At 36.5% G+C, this 11,053-nt stretch overlaps 1 protein-coding gene across 1 annotated transcript in view; it reads right to left on the bottom strand.

Annotated features, from left to right (window-relative positions):
- Window positions 1-7,244: 7,244 nt before the first annotated feature.
- Window positions 7,245-11,053, bottom strand: part of PKHD1L1 (PKHD1 like 1) — a 160,361-nt gene continuing 156,552 nt past the window's right edge. The window contains exon 78 of the mRNA XM_008001368.3: window positions 7,245-9,430. Within this exon, the coding sequence (XP_007999559.3) occupies window positions 9,420-9,430 (11 nt within the window). The 3' untranslated portion in view covers window positions 7,245-9,419. The remainder of the gene's footprint in view (window positions 9,431-11,053) is intronic.

Raw genomic sequence — 11,053 nt, 5'->3', positions numbered from 1 at the left:
GCTTTTTGAGACCATTGCGGGCTGCTTTGACTGTTTATTCTCGGAGCGCCTGATTGTGCCAGATGTCTCTACTTTCCTTCTATGCAGAGTGCCTCCCCTCCAGTCGAGCCCCTTTCTGCTCAACCCACAGAAGCCCTCTATCAGATGCGACCAAGGAAGATACATTTCAATAAATGCGGGATCTCCCTCTGTCTCAGGAATATTTGGGTGCGGCTAGACAGACCCCCTCCTCTCAGTCATTCCACCACCTCAAAGATGCGGAATGCTGAGTTTAATTCAGGACGTAGCCTCCTCCCAGTATTTTTTAATTGAATTTTGTTTAACTAGAAATTAAGAAGTGGCACTTCACCGCGTCCATGCATTTGTTCCTCACATGCACCCTGGACTTGCCCTTTTTTCAACCTGAGATGTTCTTTCCTTCAGTGCTTCTCTTTTTGCAGCCTGATTCTTCTTTTTATCTTGTATGCTATGAAAAGGATCGAGTCCTTGGTTATTATGTGCAGGGGACCCTCAGAATACTATGCTCCACAGTTGCAAAGTGACTGGTGAGGGAGAAGTGAATAGGGTCTAAGGCCAAAATCAGTTTATGCAAATTGTTCCTCAACAAGCCTTTATCTTTATATGCCTTTAATTTTTCTTTTTCTTTTTTACTACAACTGCCTTTGTTCTCCCACCCTGACCCAGCCACCACTTACCAACTTAACTTTGTAATAGTTTACCACAACCGTCCTCCTCCCAATTTGCACCACGTTTTTTATTAATAATTTCATTTCCAAGAAGGGAAAGATGTGTTTATGACTCATGCTCTGGAATGGTTCTGTGTAACGTTGGAAAAAATTATTTAATCTCTTCACCTCAATTTCCTCATCAGTAAAATGGCCATAATAGTGAAGCATTACTTCATGCTGTAGTAATGCTTGCAAAGCTCTCTTAGCACAGAGCCTGGCACATAGCAAACATTAATAGATAATAGTCGTTACTGCGGCTACTACTACTACTGCACTACTATTGCACTACTACAGTATCATTCCCGATAACTGCATTTCCCAAAGGCCATGCAGCCCCTGGCAGTCCGTTAAACACCTGCTTTAGCTTTAATCTCTAGCATTCTAATGCCTAAATTTCAATATAAAATTTTTTTTTTTAATTAAAAAAATCCAATTATCTAGCTGGGCACAGTAGCACATGCCTGTAATACCAGCACTTTGGGAGGCCCAGGCAGGAGAAACGCTTGAGCCCAGGAGTTTAAGACCAGCCTAGGCAACGGGCGAAACTCCCTTTCTACAAATAATTTAAAAATTCGCCAGCTTTGGTGGCACGTGCCTGTAGTCCCAGCTACTCAGAAGGCTGAGGTGGGAAGGATCACCTGAGCCCAGGAGGTCGAGACTACAGTGAGCCATGATTGGGACACTGCACTCCAGCCTGGGAGACAGAGCAAGACCCTGTCTCAAAAAAATAAATAAATAAATAAAATAAATCCAAAATAACCTATATTCGGATATAAACATGTTTTAATTTTTTTTTTTGTAAAAGAGTTGATTGCTTTAGATGATTTATTATGCCCTAGGATATTTTCTTCTTTTTCCTGATTCTTCAGTTTTCTTTGTTAAATTTGCCTTTCCAAATGAAACAAAACGAAAGGTATATACTTTTCCAGAAACACCTAGTTACTGAGTACTTGTTTCCCAACACAATAGCAAAACAAACAGAAAACAAAACTCGCTAAAGACTGCAAATTTAAAATTTACTTTAGTAATAACTATAAAATAATATTTAAAATCATCTTGTTAAATAGTTAAGTCCATAATTGGGATCACAAGTCAATAATTTGGATTTGGGTTTAGCGACCACCTCTTGGGAACAGGCAACTTTAAGTCCTGTCCTCTCCCCAAAGCTTGTGTGGAGTGGGAATAGGGAACCACCAAATGTCAAATGGGAGGAACGTAAGGGATAGAACCTGGTATATGAATTTCTTTTACTCAATGGAATATAGTTAATTCTGCCTGCTCTGAGTCCAACCATTTTGCTCACTCTAAAGCTTCTAATCAGCCTCTGCCCAATTACCAGCTTGATTTATTCACACTATCAACCTCCAGCCAACCACTTACTCTCCCCTTTCAAAGCCTACATAGGCTTTGTTCTGAGTTCTCCAGCTGGGGCTAACTCTGGCCTTGTCACCTGACCTGGCCCAGGAGGTAGGAGCAGACTGCAAACACAGCCCTCTGTTCCAGATCTTTCCCAACCCAGTTCCCTGGCTTTTCACCAAAGGGTGGGTTTTTTTCCCTCAAACACAATTTTAGACCTGCTGTTCTGACTTGAACTTTAATGGCTTTTTATTAATGAGCAGCTGCTCACAGTTGAATACAGATCATAAAGTCACATTCATTTCTTGATCAAGTAAAACAAAGCTTTGCCATTCATAGAGTGACAGCTTTGAGCAGATACATTTAAAGCATAGGATTTTCTGATGAGAATTTTAATGAATTGTTTTATTAATCTTCTCACTGGGGAATTTTACTTGCTTTCAAAATAATAAACTTAAATTATGACTTCTTTTTTAATATTCAAAATCACCATATAACTAGTTAGGGTCAATTGCCTAATAGAGAAATCAAACAGTCTGAAGCAGCATTTTTCTTTCTTTTCTATTAAATGAAAATTAACCTTCTATGAAGCATTTAAATAAATTTTTCCTCATAATTGTTATTACAATTAGCAGTGACTTTTATTGCTAAATATAGGAAGACTCAAGATTTAGTAACAATTTAGAGTTAACCAGGTTTCTTCAGAAGGGGCTTGGATAGAAATCGAGAAAAATAATTCATATATTTTAGTAGAAATACATTCAAATGAAAAGAGGTGAATTCTCATTTTGTGTTCAGTAGTGAGGTTCAGCAACATCATACTTCTGGCTAATGTCCACATTGTTATTAGATTTATAACAGAATTCAGCTATATTATGAATTAAGTAGAGTTGATCTGAACAGGATCTGGGAGTCTAAGACCTTTTGTTATTTCTAACAGTAAATGTATTGAAATTCATACAACCAACAAAGAACAGTAGTTTGTAACATAATCTATCTTGTACATGGATTGAGAAAGTAGAAATAAAACAACACGAAACAATGGGAGACTCATTCATTGAGCTACAGCATGACGGACGTCGTGACTTTGACCTTGAACAAGTTTAAGCCTCAGTTTTCTCATCTGCAAAATTACGTTAGTAATTCCTGCTTTACAGATTTTTTTTGCAAATTAAATATCATACCATATGTGGAAATGTGTTGGAAATACAGCAATACAGTTGGTGAAAGCTTTAAAGCAAACAGATTTATTATCTTCAAGATCAGGACAATCCCCTTTAGCTCACAACATGGAATAGTGCTTCCAGGGAATAGAGGTGAATTTTATGTCATCAGCAATCAGAAGTAGACATGTTTGCTAGCAATATATTAACAAAAGGAAACAGGGAGGGAAAGCCAGAATTCAACCCTCCATACCCCCACTTCTACCTTCTTTATTCCCTTTGTTTTAAAGGCATAGGATGAAAGAGCAGCTGTCAGAACTAGGACACCTACAACCCTTCCCTTTCTCTCCAGGCTTTTATATACCACTCATGGGATATTTATCTCATAACAAGATCTGTTGCCAAGTTTTGTCTATTCTTTCTTCTCAGTGTCCATAATTTCAGCACATCTGGATATCAAAATGATCTGCTAACTTAGTCTTTTGTATTTTACTATTTTCCTTCCTCTAAGTCACTTTGGTACTTTGCTATCTGATTAATATAAATATTGTTAAGGCACAGCCTTCTTCATAGTAACTGACCTTATTAAATTTTCCAGTGTCCGTCAATTCAAATTCACTTAGGAGGATATGTGTCTTGATTGTTGCTTTTTAAACTCTTAATTTTGAATTGTTTGTTTGGGGATCTCTAACCACCTATGGCCCTTTAAGACATGCCAGAATTCTCGTTAAAGGAGTTAGTCTGTGTATACTGTACATTTCATACAGTGAAAATTAACTTAAATCTATATTTCATACTGTAGTTCTTATTTGAAATTAAATCCTTTAAGGATTATTTTCACTTGAAAATTGAACTCATAATCATACTAGAAATTTTTGATGTGAAGAACTTAATAAATTAATTTTTTCTTCCTAAGAATTTATAGAATTTATATATATAAAGGATCATCTGCCTAAATGCATAAATTACTGTAACGAAAAACCAAAGGAAAATACTCTTGCCATGTAGCCAGGCACAGTCATAAATATCTTGCACAAAAGGAATTAGTTTTTTTTGCTCATAGGCACAGAGCCCATTACCATAGCAACCATAATTACTCAGTCTATAACTGGGTGTGAATTTTATACACTGCTACTTCAAACATTAAGGCTGTAAGTCAGGATAAAGTGCAGTTTCTGTAATATTTTGAAAAGACTTCTTAATCTCGAAAAGCTAGGATAGGAAAAGTTTCATTATGCTACCTAATCATTGGTTTATTAGAAAGTTTATTTAACACCATGGGCAAAGTGTGTGCTAAGCACTTCAGAGAAGTTGAAAGAATACATAGTCCTTAACCTAAAAAAAACTTATCTAATAAAGTCAGCATTCATGGGTGAACAGCGTTCTTAGAACAGTTTTTCCATGACCATCTTCCTAATTTCAGAATGATGGAATTATAACAACTACAGTACTGTATTAGGACTTGCAAGTAAGGCAATAAGAGGTTTGTAGCTGTACCTACTATGTCCCCTATGGCACACTTTTCCTATTTTGTCTTACAGTGTGTCTGTAGCTACTCTGGGGAGGGGAAATTGGGGGAATAAATTTTAATATTTCTTTCACTGGAGACTGAACACTCCTTGCAGTTACTACCATCATGGGGAAGCTGAAAATGCCCACTGATGAGCTTAGAAAAAGGTCAAGACCCTCCCACTGTTTCAGTAGTTCCCCAACCCAACACATAATGGATTCAGATTAAAGGTATTTTTTTTGTTGTTTGTTTTATTTGTTTTTGTTTTGTTTTGTTTTGTTTTTTGAGGCGGAGTCTCGGTCTGTGGCCCAGGCTGGAGTACAGTGGCACGATCTCGACTCACTACAAGCTCTGTCTCCCAGGTTCACTCCATTTTCCTGCCTCAGCCTACTGGGTAGCTGGGACTACAGGTGCCTGCCACCACGCCGGCTAACTTTTTGTATTTTTAGTAGAGATGGGGTTTCACCGTGTTAGCCACGATAGTCTCGATCTCCTGACCTCGTGATCTGCCTGCCTTGGCCTCCCAAAGTGTTGGGATTACAGGCGTGAGCCACTGCGCCCGGCCTCAGATTAAAGTTTAAGCATTTCCATTTGGGAGGGTATAGGTAGTAACTCAAAGATGCATGGGGTATTATAACCCTGGCATTGTCCACCTTTCCCATTAGGAAGGATTAACTCTCTGTTCCCTTGTTCCTTTCAAATTTTGCCATCTCAGATATCTGATGAAAGCGGGAGATGTATCTTTTAGGATTAGGATAACCACCAAATAACAATGAAACCCTGAAGGAGCCAGGGCTGGTATAGGGCACCACAATGTCAGGAGCCCAGACTCCTTTCAGCTGAGCTCTCTGGGTTCTGGAAGAGGTATAAAAATATTCTTCACACAAGGACATTGTAAAAGCCATAACATTGTCCACCATCTTAGTCTTTTCTTACCTAAAGGTTTAATTCAATCCACTGGAATTTTTTTTTTTTTTTTTTTTTTTGGGTCAAGATTTTTCTGTAGATTTTTAGTAAGAAGATTTTCTAACACAAGTTATGGAGCAGTAAAAAGCACTGGCCTTTATCCTCCAGGTCTCAGGAGCCATCTTGCTCCATGTAGCAGGAAAAACAGGAAAGGATGAAGAAAGGGCAAAGGGATGCATAATAGCTGTTTTAGCAGTTTCTAGAATATGCCACAAGATAATGTCTGTTTTTGTAACCCACTGCACAGAAGTTGATCGCTCTCACTGCAAGTGAAGCTGGGAAATTGCCTTTGTTCTAGGTGGCCCTGTGCCCAGCCAATAATTCTAATACTTAGCACTCACAGGGTGCTTATTACATGCCAGGCACTGTTACAGGGTAATAAGAAGCCCAGTGGTTTACTGGGCCAGGGATTGACATGATATAGGCCACATTATGGAAATAAAAACAAGAGTGTGTCATTTTACCGCCTGTAGGCACTGTGTTACATGTCATATATGTGATACCATCAGTCTTCAAATACCACACTTTCCACATTTTGTAGTTGAAGAAACTGAGAATAAGGGAAACTAAGAGCTTGCCTGAGGGCATAGAAGTGGTAAAGTATAAACCAAGAATTTGAACAGGAATTTGGATTAAGAACTCTTCCCAATGAAGCACTTACCCATGCTTGAGGAAAAGTGGGAAGCAATTAAATGTTGGAATTTGGGCTCTGGAGTTAAATTGTCTGTGTTTGAATCCCAGCTTTACCATTAGTAGCTCTGTGAACTTGGGAATTTAACCTAACCTTTCAACATTTCAAGTTTCCTCATTTGGAGAAGGGAATAAGGTTATCCTCATAGGATTGCTGTAAGGAGAGAGTCCATGTAGAACACACAGCATAGTGTCTGGCATGTAGTGAACATGTGATAAACCTTTATTATTGATTATTGTTATTATTAGTGCTAGGGGTATTTTAAATAGCACTTTTGGGGATAAATGAATAAAAGGTAAAAACAGATGGACCATCTAGAAGTCATTGCAATGATCAGAAGGTGATGGAATTTAGGAAAGAGTAGAGAGTAGTACAAGATATAAACATTTCTCTTACCATGAGAAATACAGGAAGCTATTCTTATTAACTTCTTATTCTCTGTTTCTTACTTTGACCAAAATTGGAACAACATATTTACTTCACCAACATTTCAGGTCTTAGATAGAGGAGCATTCACACACCAAAGGATTTTTATTACTTGTTCAAGAGCTAGATAGCCACTTCTTACAATAAAAAATATTTTAAGAATTTAAACATTAATTTCTAAGACAGGAATGTTCAGAGAAATATTATTTAAATGCAAAAAAATTTAAAAGCAAAAATAAAGGTTGCTTAGCATATGAATAAGGGATATGGGAAGCCATATTGCCCATAGATTCCAATAATTCAAACATTTTTAAAAGTAGTAATTAAATTGTAATTTATCTGGAATAAGCAATTATGTATTATGATTATTCTAGAAAGTTCTTAAAAAGCAGACAGCCAGAAACTTAAGCAGTTAAATCAGGAACTTTTTAACAAAGTCTGTGGCTAAGAAACAATTTTTAGAAATTCCTTTTACTGCCATATAACTTGTATTAGAAAATTTCCTTATTAAAAACTGACAGAAAAAATCTTGACAAAAAAACTCCAATGGGCTGAATTAAACCTTTAGGTAAGAAAAGAATACAGATGGTGGACAATTTTATGGCTTTTACAATGTTCTGGTGTGAAGAATATTTTTGAATCTCTTCCAGAACCCAAATGTAGGAATTTGTTCCATAGATGCTGGAATTGCAGTTTTTGGAATTTAGTTTTCTAACAGAAAGGAAGTATCATGGAATGAACGGTAAACTGGATTTGCTTTAGGAAGACTGATTTTTAAGTCTTAGCATGAAATGGCCCATGTTGGGTATCTTTCCCCCTCCCTATTCCCAGGAACAGAGGTTTTTCACTCCACCAGGGTTGGAACTGAGGGGAGTATAAAAGTGCTCTGTTACCTGGTGCTGTACAATCAAGTATCAATGCTCTCTGGACATGGCAAATGTTCCTCATGAAGGGGCTTTCATGTATTACTTTGAGGACTACCTTGTCAGGGATCACTTACCTGCAATTCCTTTAAAGTTGTGACTATTTCCTTTGCAGCTGTTCCTGTGAACTTTTTCCATAGCCCCTAGGCCTTCAGTGGTCTTCTCCCAATTTTCTTCGACTGCCCTTCTAGGTAGCTCTCCTGAACAAGGCTTAAGGCCTCCATATTGCTAGCAACCTCATGCTTTCTCTCTCTCTCTCCCTCTCTCTCTGTCTCTGTCTCTCTGTCTCTCTCTCCCTGAGACAGTGATCCATGTTGTATTGAAATGGTCTGTTTCCATTCTTTCCCCAAATATCCTGAAAACTCTTCGAGGGAAGGCATAGCATGTTATTTCTTGTAGCCTTCCTACTTACTAGAACACCAAATAGATACTGCTCAAATGAATGGAATGCCACATTTATACCAAGATATTTGATTTTACCACCTAGTAAGTGTTTATATGTTTTCTGCTAAGTAAGATTAACAATGATCTGAAGTGAATGTACTAGGAAATGGTATACAAGAGATAAAGGTATGGGCTTTGTTGAATTCTCTCAGCTGTCCCAAATGTTTGCTGAGTGTCACTTGCTGGAAGGCTCTGGATATGGCTTCAATGTCTTTATTAGGAGTTCTGTCAAACTAAGTATTCCCTTTAGAATTTTCTGAGTAAAGAATTGCTATTTTCAATAGTATTAGAGAGTTCGGTTAACTAAGCTACATTAGTCTGTAGCTTTTTTGCATTCTCTAATTTATCTTCTTGAAAATAAGTCTATTCTGTTCTGTTGTTGACTTCCCCACACTTTATGCTTCATTCATCTAGGAAATAGTGAATAAGCATCCACCAGTTAAGGGAACCCCCCAACCCTCAACTGGTGCCTGGGGTTGAGGGGAGTCATGCTCTTAGTAGTGGCAGTTTTGAGTGGGAAGGAGGGGTAGGCAGAGAAGAAGTTTGGACTTATTCCAAAAGATCATTCCAAGGACAAGAAAACTTTTCTTAGAATATTGGCCAGAGTTTGGCAGATCCAGAAATACAGGACAGTCTAGGATTCCTGGGATTACTGTGAATCTGAAAGACAGCAACTCAGTGTGAAAAATCTGAGATGAGATTGTCATCTCAGATTGTGTGAAAACAATCTTGTCTCTCTAAAATCATTAGAAACTAGAATGGCTTAGATTGTTGGAAATCAAAGCCTTATAAATGGATAGAGAAAATAAGAACCGCCCCCCCCCCCGCAAGTATTAAAAAGAATACTTAAAATGCTTCCAATCTGATGTAAAGAGCTTCTTAAATCCGAACTTGACAAGCTCTTTCCATTATTTAAAGGATTCTAGGATTTGTTGGTACAATAACTTAGAGGTGTCATATCTACTTCCAAATAACAGATTTCTGGAAGTTTATTGAAATGAAATAAGAACATACCAATATAAAGAATCAAAACAAATTTATATTTTGAAGAAATCTGATTTTAGTGTTTAAAGCTAATTAGTACATTGTATATATTATAAAAGTATTTTTAGCATATTTTCATGAAAATGCTATAGACTTTTGTCTGTTGTCCAAAAAAATAGCTAATAATTCTTATATTTTTGTTTTCAGCCTATTCTTCAGAACAGTCCTTTAGTAGCTTCCTGAAAAATGAAAACAATACAAAACAATTTTTAAGTAGTAATAGCATATAGTATAATTTAAAATATATTTCATTAATTTTAACTTTTCTCATTTTTATGGTATAGTTAGCAGTATTTCCAAGTTTACCCATTTAATGTTAGAATCAGTAATTTTTTTGTAGAAATTTATAGATTGTGGTGCTTATACAAGATTTTTTTATTTTTCACATTCAAAAATGCACATTTAAAATATAAGATCTTTAATTTAGTGAAACTTCATGATCCTCTTAAAAGTAATATATTATTAGTTCAGAATGCAAAGTTATAAAAGAACCTAGCATTTTAATCCATTAATAGTGTTTAAATTATCTTATATTCTAATTGAAAAATGGTAGTTTATTTAGTAGCAAAGGAGAAGCCATTGATTAATCATCTTATTTGGAAAAGTTCCTGGAAAAAACTCAGGAGCTACATCGTTTACTAATTATTTGAGAACAGAATTATATTAATTTGGTAAAGTACCAAAGTTGTCAGGAGTAAGCAGGATGAGAGTCAATAAAGATTTTTGCACGTAATGAGGCAATGCAAAATTCACAAATATATATTGAGCAATACTTAGCTAATTAGATCTTATATTTTAATGCTTCTGAGAAAAAATAAAATGAATTAAAGAAATGCTTGTCATTCTATTATAAAATAAACAATTGATCTTACTTTTATTACTATTCTGGAGACAAGAAAACTGGCATAAAAGTAATGTAAAACCCCCTGTCTATACTCAGCTATAAGAGGCCAGGATAAGGTCTCTGCAAACCATGTTTCTTCTTTGACCACTGGACTCCAATTAATTTTTTCCATTAGGAGAGAAGAAAGGATTTCCTTCTTCTTGTTTTCTGGCTGTTCCTGAGACCCCAGTAGTTTGTTTCAGGCTGCAGTTTGTTTTGTCACTTCCAGACTCAGCCTTGCTATGTCCCCTGATCCTTTATATTTAAATTTAAAATCTAGTCTTGGCTTTTATTGCTCAATATGCTTTAGTATTATTCTAAATTGTTACCTCACCTCAAATTCTTCCTCAACTTTGTTATACAGTATCTCTTATGTGATTTTTTTCACTAAACTGTCAGAAACTATCCCTCATTAAATGAACTGAAAACTGATTAATATATTCCAATAAAAACTCTTTACAATTTGCCTACAATACCACTACTCAACATCTCCCCTCAAGTCAGAGGTAAAGACTCAACTTTCACTTTCAAGATTTAAAATCAATTAAACCACATTTTTAGTACTCATAATATGTAAGGCATACAGTCCTGTAAGTGCTCACAATTTGGTGAGGAAGATATATTTGAATATAAGCTTAATACAAGTACATTACAGAAAGGACTATAATAATGATACAAACACAAAGTGCAATTGGAGACCAAGGGAGAGGAGAATTAAATGTAGAGTGGGAAGGAAGAAGGGAAACCTGCTGGATGAGGTGGAATTTGAGCAAGACCTAGAAGGATGCTGTGAGAGGTAACCTTGGTGATTAGAGGCTGGCAGCCAAGGTATAGATACAGGGTATATGTGGGATGGAGAGAATTCTTTCTAGAAATGGTTTGGTAAAAGGAGGCAGTCTCCAAAACTGTTTCAAGGTCT

The sequence above is a fragment of the Chlorocebus sabaeus genome, chromosome 8 (genome assembly GCF_047675955.1).
Source record: "Chlorocebus sabaeus isolate Y175 chromosome 8, mChlSab1.0.hap1, whole genome shotgun sequence".
Taxonomy (NCBI): domain Eukaryota; kingdom Metazoa; phylum Chordata; class Mammalia; order Primates; family Cercopithecidae; genus Chlorocebus; species Chlorocebus sabaeus.
This window is presented reverse-complemented; position numbering and strand designations above follow the sequence as displayed.